This window comes from Juglans microcarpa x Juglans regia, chromosome 1S, assembly GCF_004785595.1.
Source record: "Juglans microcarpa x Juglans regia isolate MS1-56 chromosome 1S, Jm3101_v1.0, whole genome shotgun sequence".
Taxonomy (NCBI): domain Eukaryota; kingdom Viridiplantae; phylum Streptophyta; class Magnoliopsida; order Fagales; family Juglandaceae; genus Juglans; species Juglans microcarpa x Juglans regia.
Genome location: NC_054595.1, coordinates 10,224,929 through 10,240,225, shown reverse-complemented (window position 1 = coordinate 10,240,225; position 15,297 = coordinate 10,224,929). Strand labels below are relative to the sequence as shown.

Below are 15,297 nucleotides of genomic sequence, written 5' to 3'. Positions count from 1 at the left end.
TGAAACTTGTGGTAACGTACCACTCAGGAATAGTACAGGGAATCCTCAACCTGATCCCATGAGTATAGACCACATTGAAAGAACATCACTTCAAAGCAACATCTTGAAATCACATTAATAAAGTTAATTGACAAATTTAGTGCGAAAGTATGCGCTTTCATTAGAGAAAGAGATAAGAAGTAGAATATGAAAATCTTGAACATATCCATAAGCATTTATCCCATATTTCTAGTATGGTTGTAGGAGTGAACCCACCTAGATGGTATTCTAAGTACTAATGGTCGTGCTAGAGTGACGATCCTTAGGTTGAGACTTTGAGCTCTTGGCGTCCTTGAAGCTTTCGAATAGAAAAAGAAGAAAAGTGTTGAAGTCCTTTACGATCACTAATGTGGGATGTTCACTATCATCCATTGTCTTTTATATAGCAAGACTACTAGTTATAGTCCTGGCATATCTTGACGTTTCCTCTTACCTTTGTCTTGCTTGAGTGAGAGACCTTTGATCTCGGTCCTCCATTTGTCCTTTGGACTTGAAGAATGGTAGAGACCGAGTGACTAATGGGAGAAGGTGCGCAAGTCCCTGTAGCTTTCCTTGGGAACAAACCCGCAGTCCTTCTCCTTGTGAGAGTTTCCCACGTGGCATTAGGTCATACTTCTGAGGTTAGATGATATGGCTTGCAGGTTCGTATTCCATCTTCCCAGGCTTACTCCTACTCTGACCTTCTTGATGGAGCATGGGCCTTGGGTACGAGACCTACTGCCCTTTAAGCTCCTCCATGTTATCTTAGAGTGCTCCTAGCTTTGCACAAGGCTTATCCACGACCGTTGCTCGCCTTTCGTATGGCCATCACATCATTTGCTCTGGTTAGGGTGAACCTTATTTCTCCGCTCTATGTTGTCCCGCATATGCCAGGCTCTCTACAACGTGCTGCTCGCCTTACTTCTATCCCGACAGCATGTTGCATGCCCCACTGCCTCCTTGACGCCAGCATCTTGCCTGTGTGAGGGGATTCTTTCCCTCATTTTAGCATAGTCCTCATAGCCACCACTTCGAGTGGCAACTATCACCAACCGAGGTGCCGATATTGGTTGTCCGAGCACCCACTCTAACTTTTAAATTTCTTTTGTACTTTTGAGGTAGTGTAAGTGTGCTTATTTTAGTGTTAATTGAAAAGTTGATTCGTCATGCTTTTATTGGAGAGCGTAAACGTGGGATTTACACCAGATCCTGATTGAAGCCATTTTCATGTGGCCAATGATCTTGGATGTTTTATTTAGCCATACAGTTTTTGAGTTATTTTGTATAATGGAATGTGCATATGTGCGATTGATGTTCAAAAGATATGCATATAAGCAATCTGTTGCATATATGCACTTTGTGTGTGAGAACAACGCCTTTCGAAGCTAGGAACTCACCATGTATGGGCTAAATGAGCCCTACCAAGTGAACAAGGCGAGCAAAAGTCTTAGGCGAACCAAACTTAGGCACGCACAACCTTGGGCGAGTAAAGGATCAAGAAAAGAATGACGAGCGAATGAAGTAAATGTCACCTTGGGCGAGCAAGAGGTATGTGAAACTAAGGACTGGTTTGGATTCAAAGAAAAGATGAGATGAGATGATTTTAGATGAAAGTTAAAAAAAATATTATTAGAATATTATTTTTTGATATTATTATTATTTTAGGATTTGAAAAAATTGAATTATTTATTATATTTTGTGTGAGAGTTTGAAAAAATTGTAATAATGAAATAATATGAGATGAGATAAATGAGATGAAAGACTTTCTGAATTCAAACGGATCCTAATACCAGGCGAGCAAAGGTTAGACATGCGATTTGTAAGGCAATCAAAAACATTTGGGCGGACAAAGGGTACGAGAGCTTAAGTTCGTAAACGAGAACCACGAGCGAGAGAGAATAGAATTTAAGGTACCGGGATATGTTCCTCACCCCAAGATCTGGGCTAAGACGCAGTAAGTAGGGCGATGGAAGGAATTCAGTAGTGCTCCAAAAATAAGTGGTTGCCCACACAAAAAGATCATAAAGCAATCATGCGAGGGAGACAGTGAAGAAAGCAATCATGCTATTTATCGCTGCCCAGAAGTAAGACTGATTGCTTCTTCACTTTCTCCCTTGAGTTAATGAGAATGTCATACTGGAAATGAGAATGTTGGGAGAGTCGGGGACTGAAATGGACGACATTGAAGCCCTAGCTGCTCTGAAAGGGTTGCAGATGATGAGTAGGATTGGATTCAAGGAGCTGGATCTCGAAGGGGACTCTTTGATCAACATAGAACTATTAACTCAATATCTGGTAAGACACTTTGAAGCTGTTGAAGAATTTCATCTAGCTAAACAAGGGAATGAAGCAGCTCATGCATTGGCTAGATTTGCTCAACATGTTGACCCTGTAGATATTGAACGATTTTAATTAGGACAACTGTTATTATTTAGTTAGACTTTTGTTATAACTTTCCATGAAATATGTATGCTTGAAATAATAATAATAATAATAATAATAATAAAGGAACTTTCTCAAGAACATCAGTTGGAGGTGACATGGAGAGTTGCATCATGTCAAACGAAAACAGAACGTTGCTACATAGAAAAATAGCCATTAATTTTGAGGACCAACTCAATAAAGATGTAGACACCAGCAAATAAACAAGAGATGTACTATATATACACAAGACTCGGCATGGTAGGCATCTGCGAAAGCACACCACCTCGTACGTCTACTATATATAAACAGCCATTCCCTTCTATAGCTTAAGCACAAGCTCCACAAGAAAGAGTTCCGCATCAAACCTCAGCTCAGGTGGTTCAACAGCCTGAACTAACCCATCTATCATTCCACCAAACACATACAAATAACACCCCAAAGGATCGGCACATGCCTGATGGAATGAACGACGGTTGGGTTTATGACCATTTGCCTTTAACTTTTTCCACATCTTTGCCAATAATCCTCTGGAGTTCAGTGTGGTTGGCTGCTGCACACTGATGGATGGGATTGCACTAACATCTAACACCCAAAAGTCATCTTTCTTGTGTCTGTATGAATCTTCCCCCCCATGAATCAGCAATCGACCTCCCACAATTGGTGTAGCTGAGTGACCAACTCGTGGGAGGGAAACTCCTTCTGGTATTTTTGGTAATTCGTAAGGTATTTGTACCCATTTATGGTAACCCTCAGGCATATCCAAGACCCAAACATCATTAAGCACCTCATAACCTAATCCTCTTCCTCCAAATAAAACTATCCTTGTACCCCCAATGCAGGTCAATGAGTGTCCTGAACGAGCTGGAGGTGACGGATAAGTCAAGATCTCACGCCATGCTCCATAGCAGAGACTTTCAGAGACTTCTAGAACCCATGTGTCACCCAATCTGAGGCCATTCAGCCCTATCCCTCCATGAATGAGCATCAACCTATCATCAACGGAACATGCAGCATGGGCACCGCGTGAGGGGGGTGCAACAGACTGCAAATCGAGCAACTTCCATGATAATGTAATAACCGAGGTCTCATGGCATGCCACTTGTCCCACCCATGTATCATTTTGACGACTCCCATGGTCATTAATTCCACCAAACAGAACCAGGAGATTACCCATTACAACACAAGTATGCCCAAATCTCCCACTTGGAATGCCTGAATTAACCTTCTGCCACTTTAGCATCTTCTGAAAACCTTTGCCAATAAAAGACACCCATGTGTCATCAAGATGTCGCCCTAAAAGGAACATCAGTAAGTATCAGAAAGAAAAATGACAATAAGAAAAATCAGGAGGATGTTAAGTTTAATCAGTCAATCAACTGTTGCTGTATAAACTTTTGCTTATAGCTGCACTTGCTAATAAATGCAGGCATGTTTCTCTGCTGCTCCTAGTGACAAATACAGCATACAAAATTATTCTTCATTTTTGCCGAAACTCCACTGAGATTGCCAGAATCTGCAATAGTTGCTTTATAGTCTAAATGAGATTAAGCTTTTTCTTTTTTCTTTCCCTACCAAAATTTTTGAACGTCTCTATCAGCCAACACTTGCAAGCAAGAATGAGGGTTGTCATGAAAGCTGTGTGCACAAGATTATAATTTCTAAAAAAACACAAGCAACATCCTAAATGCTAAGACCTTGGTTCAAATTGGGCATCCCTATCATTTTTCTGCTTTTATCAGCCCCATAATCTCCAGCATGAGGATAAGCCAAATGACAAATCACACTGAGGATTCCAGGTAATCCCACGCATCGAGTCTAATACCTATTGCTTTCATAGCTGGACAAAGAAACTATAACACCCAGAATAGAGGGAAAAATCTTAATATGATAAGCTTGACAAAGAGAAAAATAAACAAATATGATTAATTTAAGAGCAAACAGAAAAAGTGAGGAAAGAATTCAATTACTATGACTTTCAAATTTCCTTTCAATGTCGTCCGTGTTTCTTGATAAATTGGGATCCTCTCCATTTGCATCCCAAATGGAGAGGCTCAATTTGTAATTCCAGCCTATAAATTGCGATCAACAGCTTTTGAAAGGAACAGATAGATATTCACAAACATGGTGCAAAGAGAACTAATTGCTGATATTCTGAATGGTTTCATCATGACTATAAAGTAATGGATATAGTAGCTAAAGTGTAACTCTTCCATTAGCCTAAAAGAGAGAAGTTATTATAATTATGTCTATTCAATTAGCTGAACTACAAATTTTATGAACCAAAGCTTCCAGATTGGGATAGCCTGATATGCAAATTTGTCAGGACTCAGAACATAGGTTAAAGGATGATGACATAGACACCTTGCACAGTGACTAATTCCAGAATGATAAATTTTGATAAAGCAATCACAAAAATCTGTTTAAATTAAAAGCTTATGAATTGATTTCATTGGACACATCAACTGAAAAGTAAGCTGTGTTATGCACAGCACATAAGATTCAATTAAGCATGAAAATATGAAGCAAAACAAAACGAATTGACCATTTAGAATTAGAGAGATCACAATAGGGGGAAAATGATAACAAAGACATCTATTCTTTTATACCAGAATGGATAACATTTTATGCAACTAGGTATGAAGAAAGCATTGATGAAAGAGGCTTGTACTCTGCCAAAAAATATGCTACAGAGTGCTTCTCAAGAAAAACATCTTAATATTTTACACGATTAAAGTCCAAGAAAAAGCATTTCAATATCCTTGAGAACTGAAGTTTTCTGATGTTACCAATAACAGTTTCCATTCAAAGTATCACCCCTTTAACCATTTCTTTTTTGACAAGCGATAATTCTTTATTAATAAGCACAAAACAAGTACACACGAATTGTGCAAAGGAGATCCTCTTTCATCTGTCTTTTTTTTTCTGATTGAGTTGGGGCAGTATCTTCATTTTCCTTTCTAAAATTTTGGGGCGATGGTAGGGGTCAGGGAATGAGAGGCACCTACTTCGGGGGTGGGGGTGTTGAGGTAAGATGTGGAGGCATGGGGAGCATAAATGAGAGAATGAATTCGGACTTGATGTCTTAAAGCTCAACTGGCTCAATTCATGTAGTCTCTTTGAGCTTAAAATCTATGTACTTTGGGCTTCAAAGACAGTTAAAACTAGCAATTGCTTTGGTCATCTTCAAAGATATTGGTGACCAACAGCAACAGCCCTCAACCATTTTTCAGGCCTTCAAGCTCCGTAAAAATGACATAAAGACAGTTAATGCATCTAATGGAATTTAGATTGTTAAACATGCTGAAAATCAAATTGTTTGAGGAGAGCAAATGAATAATCATAATCTGTAATAGAGTTATTCCAGAAGCTTGTGTCCTAGAGTTATCTTTCCATTTTTAAGCCTTGATACTTGCCTGAAAAAGTCAACATACAGCATCCGGTAGGTGCTATGTCATTGGGTTATTTCATTGCCAAAAGTAGGAAAGTTACTTTCTTGTACTCTTTTACTCTTTCATAAAAATAAAAAATAAAAAACCATAAAAGAACTATGGGAAGAAATGTAGGATGCTAAATGAACAAAAAATACTACTACCAAGAGATTTTGTGTCAGGCAGTATTTGTGTAATAGGACAATGTTGGAATATATTAGAGTCCTGCAAAAATGACAGTTGAGACGGTTCTTTTTCACAGGAGATGAAGCTCTATCTTAGAGACTTAGACCACTATGAACAAGATGCTTACATGTAAAAGTAGGTTTTTGTGTTTCTGCAGGCAAGCCAATATTTCATTTAAGAATAAATTACAATAGGTGGATTGTTATTTTACTTAAACATAGTGATAACTGAAGAATAATACTCCGATAATAAGAGAAGATCAGATAATTTTAAAATATCATGTACTCCTTAACTTCAGTAATCCATAATGAAGAGACGTATCAGCCATAACTCCATGATTCTCGGTTCTCCGTGATTTTCTCCTCGGATATCTCCTCATAACAGCTGATGTGATTTCTCTCTTATTTTAAGCATAAAGTTAGTCTTGCACTACTGTAAATAGCATTGCCATAGGATTCTTTCACAGCTGTATTCTTGTACAATTGTAAACCTTTGTTTTGTCCCCTGCTTTTGTATCTTGTAAATGCTATATAAATGGAATACGAGCCATGCATACGGGCAGGCTATTTTTCTCATGCTTAAATGGTATCTAGAGCTATACGAGAGGATCTTTGTCAAAAATGTCTTCCTCCTCTACTTCCTCTCAGATTCCTACTGTAGACTAGCTGGCCCCCTTTGATTTGTTTCTTCCAAAACTCATCTCCCAGACATTTCAATTAAATTAGCCTCTACAAATTACCTCCTATGGAAAGCCCAGGTTGTTCCCATTTTACGTGGCCATGGGCTCCTCCACTATGTAACAAATGAATTTTCTTGCCCGCCTACAACTGTTGCTGCCGCTGATGGTACTATAACTGAGAACCCTGCTGCGGTCAAATGGCTCGGCATTGAAAAACTGATCCTCGGCTGGATCAACAGCTCGCTGTCCGATGCTCCTCTCTCTCAGGTGATCAACAATGAGGCCTCCCATGAAGCTTGGGACTTGTTGGAAATGTTGTATGGTCGACATACTCGGGATTGTGCCCAACAAATGAAAGGTGAGTTCCAATCCCTCACCAAAGGTACTGCTTCAATAGAAGATTACCTTCTTAAAGCAAAATCTTTGGCCCTTGCACTCCGTGGTGCCAACAAACCGATGGAAGATGAGGATTTTATCATCTGTTTTTATTCAGAGGATTAGGATCTGAATTTGATCCGATAGTGGCTGCTATTAATGCAAGAGATAAATTTCCCTCACTTGAAACTGTAATCAGCAAGCTAAGGGACTTTGATCTTCAGATTCAAGCAGGAAGAAACTCAGCCGTGGCTTTCTACACCAATAAAACTGCCCCTTCTCCAAATCGTAATGCTGGAAACTCATCTTCTCGTGGGTGTTATCAGAATAATCAGAACAAATATAAGTCAAATCGTGGGGGTGGCAGGTCCCAAAGTCGCACCAATTCTGGCCGTTCTCAACAAAATTCCTCCCGTGGTGATGGCAAGCCTCCTGTACGTACTGGGTGTACAACGTGCTTCCGCTGTGGTGGACCTAACCACAAAGCCAACAACTGTTGTGCTACTGATGAAGAAGCCGAAAGCTGTCAACTTTTTCTTGCCGTTCAAACTGGTGATACTTCGGATGATGTCTGGTATCCGGATGCAGGAGCAAACCAACACATGGCTCCTACTTCTACTGATGCTAAAGGTATACCGCCATACTCAGGTACCGATTCTGTGATGGTTGGGAATAGTCTTGGTCTTCCCATTTTGGCTGTCAGTAACTTTGAAGTTCCTCATACTTCTCTCACCATTAAAAATGCTCTTATTGTTCCAACTCTTAAAAAGAGACTTCTATCTGTTTCTCAATTTACTACTGACCACAATTGTTGCTTTGTGTACTATCCATGGGGCTTTCTGATAAAGGACCTAAAGACCAGTCAGGTGATGTTTAAAGGTCTCATTGACACTGGTTTGTACCTGTTACGTGCCACCCCAACCTCTTCCATTCCGGCTGCATTTCAAGCTACCAAGGTTTCCAGCACCATTTGGCATGCACATTTGGGCCATCCCAATTCAAGAACACTTTTGTTCTCTTGTTTGCCTACGTTAAATAAACATGGTTTTTGTGAAAGTTGAACCTTGGAAAATCAAAGAAATTGCCTTCATATGGATGTCCAAGGATTGGCTTCAATACCATCTTATGATGGTTTTGGTTTTATTTGGTTGTTGTAGACAAATTTTCTTGTTACATATGGCATTTTCCCATGGCTCATAAATCAGATGTCGTTCATATTTCCCGCATTTTTTAAAATGCTAGAAACTCAATTTCAAACTCAAGTGAAAATTAGTTCCAAGTGAAGGGGGTGGTGAGTTTGTAAATACCTCATTAAAACATTGCTTCAAATGGGATCCTTCATCGGTTATCTTGTCCTGGCACTCCAAAACAAAATGGCTTAGCTGAACGTCGACATCACCATATTGTCGAGACTGGTCTCACTTTAATGGCTCATGCTTCTATTCCATCCAAATTTTGGATTGCAGCCTTTACCACAACAATTTTTCTCATCAATAGGTTACCCACCCCTATTCTCTAAGGCAAGTCTTCCTATTAGCTTGTTTTTAATTCTCCACCATGTTATACCTCTACGAATTTTTGGTTGCTCATATTACCCATATTTAACTCCTTTTGGCCGTTCTAAACTCGATTTCAAAACCATTAGATGTGTTTTTCTCGGCTACTCATCTCACCACAAAGGGTATTGTTGTCTAAATCTGATCACGGGACGTGTGTTCCTCTCCAGACATGTTCTTTTTGATGATACAACATTTCCTTTCTCCACAGAACAAAATTCGTATGATCCTCCTGCCCAACTCTTTAAACTTCGGCATCTACCCAACATTCTTCAAACTACACCCGATCACCCTTCACGTGTCAATACAAGCTCAGAAGATGTGCCACTTGCCATTCCACCAAAACCTTCTTCAAACTCCTCCCCTGCTTTTCACCTCAAGTCCATTTGCTTGTAGTGCCAAGTTGTACTCATCCCATGGTTACACGGAACTAGGATCGTACACAAAGACCCCAAGTATTTCTAGCTATGAGGCATCCTATTCCCACTTGTTTTATGACAGATCTAGTAACTCAACCAAAGGAGCCCCGCACCTACAAACAGGCCCTCACAAATCCTCTTTGGAAGCAGGCAATCCGAATTTGATGCCCTCCATGCCAATCACACATGGACTTTAGTTCCCAAGACCGATAACATGAACTTGGTCAGCAGTAAGTGGGTATTTAAAATCAAGACTAAGCTGATGGATCTATCAAACGGTATAAAGCTTGTCCTATTGCACGAGGCTTTACTCAACAACCGCCAACCAAGCCTTGATAATGAAGAGACCTTCAGCCCCATTGTGAAGCCTGCAACCATTCGCTTGATTTTGCACATGGCACTTTCTCAAGATTGGCCTTTGAAGCAACTTCATGCGAGTAATGCATTTTTGCATGGTGACTTGCAAGAGAGAGTTTATCCTACTCAACCACCTAGCTTTGAGGATCCTACATATCCTGACTATGTTTGTCATCTACACAAGGCACTCTACGGTCTCAAGCAAGCTCCCCAAGCGTGGTACATGAAATTGAGCTCCTATATCCAGCAAATGGGCTTTCAACAGTGTCCGTATGATAATTCACTCTTTTTTCGTTGTCAAGCTACGGATATTATTATTCTCTTAATTTACGTTGATGATATTGTTATCATTGGTTCTTCCATTTCTTCTATCAATACATTTTTATCTCATATGTCAAGTGTTTCACATGAAGGATCTTGGAGACTTGCACTATTTTCTTGTACTTTAGGTCACAGGAGATAGCTCCAACATTACTCTCAATCAGACACAGTATCTACTATCCTTATTGCAGAAATTCAGACTTGATGGCGCTAAACCAGTTTCAACATCTCTTGCATTTGGCGTGCAACTCTCTGCAAATGATGGCCTTTCTCTCAAAGATCCAACTATCTATCGTCAAATGATTGGCTCTCTCTAATATTTCACCCTCACTCGGCCAAACATCGCCTTTGTTGTGCATTATGTATACCAGTTTATGCAAGCTCCTTGTGAACCTCATCTTATAGCAGCCAAATGGATTTTTTGCTACTTGAAGGGAACTCTCAATCTTGGTCTTCACTATGTTAAAAGTCCCCTCACAACTATTTCAGGATTTTGCGATGAGGATTGTGCAGGCTCTTGTGATGATCGTAGATCGACTACTGGTTTCGCAATTTTTATTGGTCCTAATGTCTTGGGGGCAAAGAAGCAAGCAACAGTATCGAGATCAACTGCTGAAGCCGAATAGAGAGCCCTTGCTTCCACCACAGCTTAACTCATGTGGTATACAAATTTGTTCAAAAGTCTTGGCCACTCCGTTCCAATTCCTACTCTGCATTGTGATAATAAGAGTGCTCTTAATATTGCCAAGAATCCCATCTTCCACTATCGGGACAAAGCACATCAAAATTTATGTTCACTTTGTCCGTGAACAAGTGGCTTGTGGCGTGATCAAGCTTGCACATGTCTCGGTGAGGACTAGGTTGCTGACATTTTCACAAAGTCCTTGTGCAGTCCCAAGTTCCTACCAAACAGTTGCAAGCTTTGCGTAGGTCCAATCCCTCCTTGAGCTTGAGGGGGAATGAAGAGACATATCAGCATAACTCCATGATTCTCGGTTCTCCATGATTTTCTCCTCAGATCTCTCCTCATAACAGCTTATGTGATTTCTCTCTTATTTAAGCGTAATCTTAGTCTTGCACTACTGTAAATACATTGCCATAGGATTCTTTCACAGCTGTAAAGTTTCCTCCTTTATTTCTTGTACAACTGTAAACCTTTGTTTTGTCCTTTGCTTTTGTATCTTGTAAATGCTATATAAATGGAATATGAGCCATGCATACATGCAGGCTATTTTTCTCAAGAAAATTCTTCTTGCAAGCGGCACACCAACCCGAGCACCAATGTTAAATGTAAGACATTCGTTTGATGAAACAATGTGAATTGAAGACAAAAATGATTTTCGTGAGACAAAGGACCTTATTCTTCTCTCAAAAAATTTTTTCTTTTATTTTTTTTATTTTTTTTTGCAATAAAAAAAGTGAGTGTTAGTACGCGGTTTGGTGCGCCAAACCACTTGTACCCTAGCAAGTCCCTTTTTCTCATTCTTACACATAATTAAGCAACCTATACTTTCATCTCCTATTCTTAACAGTTACTTAACAATAGATGCATCACATGTGACTGAGTAACAACCATTTGATGACATAAATGATATCATTTGACAACATTTGGCAAGGAGGTTTGTTTTTCCCTTTTTTAAAAGCATCCAGCCCCATTACACTGAAAATGGGTACGTACATCTTCCTTGGATAGGGGAAAAAGTATCTATGTATTGACAATGCGTTCACATAGATGTTTCCCTCCCTACGCAATATGAATTATACAATCACCTTATTCACATGTATACTACCTAGGAACATAAACACTTTCCACTCCATTGATAAAAGATAGCTGACTTGAAGCAGTGTTGTGAAGGCACAAGCACATGCAAGTACCATAGATGATGATGTTGGATGAAACATGATAAATGATGATTTATAAGATGAACATTGCAAATATAATATCTCTTAGTATGAGTAGGTAGTTAGCAGCCATTTTTTTTTTCCTTTTGTTTTTGTCTTTTTGTTACTTTTTTCACATTTCAGCAACTTTACTCAACTGCCATTATTGTCAAGCCAAGAAATATCAGTTGGTAACCACTAGTCTTTGATGATTTCAAGCTCGACCTCTGTCTATCCATTTCTATACTATGGCTCTCCAACCACCTCTGTCATCACTATGCTATGGCTCTCACCCAAATTTCTCATCTGACTGCCTTCCAGTATTCTACCCTTTAAGAAACACTTGGAAAAATGTATCACCTCGAAAATCGTCATGGCAAGGGACAGTACCGCATTGTCATGCCGAAGGGCACCAAGGAGGACATGGTTATCACGAAAGGCATCACCAGAACATGGTCACGACAGAGGAAGGCATTTTCAATACGGTGGAAATCACGGTAGTCATGTCATGCCCATGGTCATCATGGAGGGGGGCATCACAGAGGGTATAACTATGGTGGAGGACATTATGGTGGTCATGGCCGCGGAACACTTTGGAAAATGTTTCACCGCAGAAATCAACATCCTCCATTTCTCATTGAGGGACACAACGGCAGCAATTTTCATGGACACGGTTGAGAAGGATATTGCCATGATAGTGAACATCATGGGAGGCATGGTCGTCATCCTTATGGGAGGGTGCATCATGGAGGGGGGGCCTGCCCATGGTGTACAAGATCGTGATGCTTACGGTCATGGTCGAGGACGCATCGTCAGCCACATCAGAGAGATCGCTATGTGCTAATACCTTGTTAGGTCAATGGAAAATAAGTCCCAGGTATTTGTGAGATCGTGGAAAAGATATGTTATTTGCTATGCATCAATCACTATTCACTCACATACTCTATATCTATAACTTTTTCATGAGGTATAGAGTGTTTTCATAAGATATAGAGTATGTTTTTTTTTTTTTGGAATGTAAGATGGTGAATAATGGCCGATTAGAAAAAAATTTCATACCCTTTAGCTGCTATATTGAAGATTTGATGTATATATGGACGACTGGAATTCTGGTTTGCTTAAGCTTCTGATTTTGGTTGTACTGTAATTTTCTTTTTCTTGTACTGTACTACAAGTTAATAAAAAGGGTGTGAGAACTCTATCATTTGCTCGAGTTTCTCATAACCATTAACCAACGGCTATTTTGTTGATTGTTATCTCACCCCCTCAGAGCTGAAATATATTGATATGAGATTAGATGAGATGAGATGAGAATGATTTTAAAACAAACTAGCCATTTGATCTTAATACCGTTTTTGGTGGCCTTTGCCGGAGATGCTACTGCCTAATATGTGGATAGATTCCAGTCAAAAGTAGGACAGTCTCATTGGAAGCATTAAAGGTGCTACTACTACCAAGAAAGCTGATAATACACTATTATCAATGTGTAGTGTAAGATTAAAAACACTATAACCTGAAAATTTGACCACATAATTCATAGTAAATTCATGGATGAAAACTTGATAAAAAGGTAATAATAATCTTATTTCTCTTTTACTATTGTTTTATTATTAAATTATTTTTCTCTCTCTTTTTTATTTGAATCTGGATTAAAAATTCTAGAACATAAACTTCTTATATAATTTAAAAAAAATAAATTTAATTAATCAATGTAATCGTGTAATTTAATTAAAAATAATTTAATTTTATAAAAATTAACTCAAGTTGATTGAATTTATTTTCTTCTAAATTATGTGAAAATATCATTTCTTCATATTTTCAATCTAGATTCAAAGAGTAAAAAAAAAAAAAACTGAATAGTAAAATAATAGTGAAGGATTATCCTAATAAAAATATTTAGAAGCATATAACAAACAAGCACAAGAAGAAATGCTATAGAGACGAGGGTTGGACGTCACGATTCATGAAAGACACTGACCTCCGTCACAACCACCACCAAACAGGACCAGACAGTCGGACACAAAGTTGAGAGAGTGAGAAGCTCTGGGGCGTGGGACCAACAATTCACTATCTGGGTAGGTCAGGTTATGGCAAGAAACAGACTCAAGCCGAAAGACTTGCTTGTAGAGCCTCATCCATGGTAGCTGCTGCTGCTGCTGGAAATGAAGATTGGAAGACTTGAGAGCATCAACAGACTTGGAACCCCAGTCCCTCCTGCATATGGATTCCCAAAGAGTGTCCGAGAATATAAGTGCCCTGAATTTCTTGCATGTCATGGAAAAGGAGAGAATCGAATCTGAAGGCAGTAGAAGCAGAATTGTTAAGAGGTGGTCCTGGGCTATGCTGGTTATGGTTGCTCGGTTATTATTGTTGTTGCCGACGCCGCCGCCGACGGTACCGGTTTCTTCCATGGAATAACTTGCTTCCATTATTCACTGTGGATGTCTGGGATATATGGATCTGGTTCTCGGGGATAAATGGGCTAAATCAACTTGTATTGGGCAGAAACAACTACAAAAGTTGGATTATGTATTTTGAAGTTAAACAAAAGGGTAAATGGGTTTTGCGTTTGGACCGGTAACGTAACAAGACATGGCAAACGACAGGACACATTACAGATAGCCATGAAAGTCGCAATGATTTAACGAACAAGACACGCACAAGACGAAATGGGCAGACCCACCTGTCTATTTCCAGGAGGAGAATTTACCATCTCGAGTCTCGACTAACTGCACTATTCCAAGAACGCCAATCGTTATTGGCCTTTTGAGTTAGAAACGTTGTAATTAAATAATAATAAAATATAAACTGATATGGCTATAGCCCATTGATGAAAGCTTCACTCACGCTCAAGCGTTTACGGTCGTGTTAGATGGATGAATCAAGAGCTACCTTGAGGCAACACCAAAATCCTAATGATTGAAAGATAAAAATTAAGACTAACTCGAGTCAGCACTCAATTCTCGAAAATTAGGATGATAAAGCATGAGATTTACTTTTATTGAAAATAGTATAATAATCAATTATAATGCAAAACCGAAATAAATAGTACTAGGGTTCGGCTAGCCCTCCCCCAATTATTCCCTCTAACAACTTCTTTTGAAATCACAATCCCAAAACAAATCAAACTTCTAAAATTAAGGAAACAATCTCAACAACTCTTAAAATAAATGAAACAAATTAATAAATAACAAATTGATAAACTTCCTAATTTGAAGAAGTTCAACTTAGTCATCATCCTCCAAATCGCCCAATCCCCTATAATTAAGGGATTTGTCTCATCTCCTAAATTCAAAGGATTTGCCAACAATTTGGCCAACCTCTAGGTGGCAATCAGTCGGTCCTGCGTGGCCTTGCCTTGTGCGCCCAAAGTCTCACCCTTCACACCCAAAGCATCACCCTCCGCCCCATGCAAGCACCCAAAAGCCACCCTCCTCGCCTCGGCACGCCTAGCCCTCCTAGTGGCATTGCGGATAGCCCTTCTTGCATCTCCATCATTCCTCCCCCTTCAAGATCAATCTTGTCCTTAAGGTCTAGTTCTGGAAATTGCTCCTTGAGAACCCGAATACTCTCTCATGTAGCATCTTCGGTTGGAAGCCCCCTCCATTGAACCAAGGATTCGGTTCTCACTTGGCCACCCTTCCTCACAAGCC

General features: G+C 39.5%; 1 protein-coding gene across 1 annotated transcript; it reads right to left on the bottom strand.

Moving 5' to 3' along the window:
• Positions 1–2,761: 2,761 nt before the first annotated feature.
• Positions 2,762–14,073, bottom strand: LOC121247289 (F-box/kelch-repeat protein At1g51550-like). Its single transcript, XM_041145659.1, has 2 exons — positions 13,623–14,073; positions 2,762–3,735 (listed from the first exon to the last, which is right to left on the bottom strand). Exons 1-2 carry the CDS (start codon positions 14,071–14,073, stop codon positions 2,762–2,764), a joined length of 1,425 nt encoding a protein of 474 aa, XP_041001593.1.
• Between the last annotated feature and the right edge of the window lie 1,224 nt (positions 14,074–15,297).

Excerpts from the sequence above, each read along its gene's own strand:
- LOC121247289 (XM_041145659.1), bottom strand. The coding sequence starts at position 14,073 with ATGGAAGCAAGTTATTCCATGGAAGAAACCGGTACCGTCGGCGGCGGC. Across the intron at positions 3,736-13,622 it reads TGGTGGTGGTTGTGACGGAG|GGCGACATCTTGATGACACA; the intron begins GTCAGTGTCTTT and ends TGTTCCTTTTAG.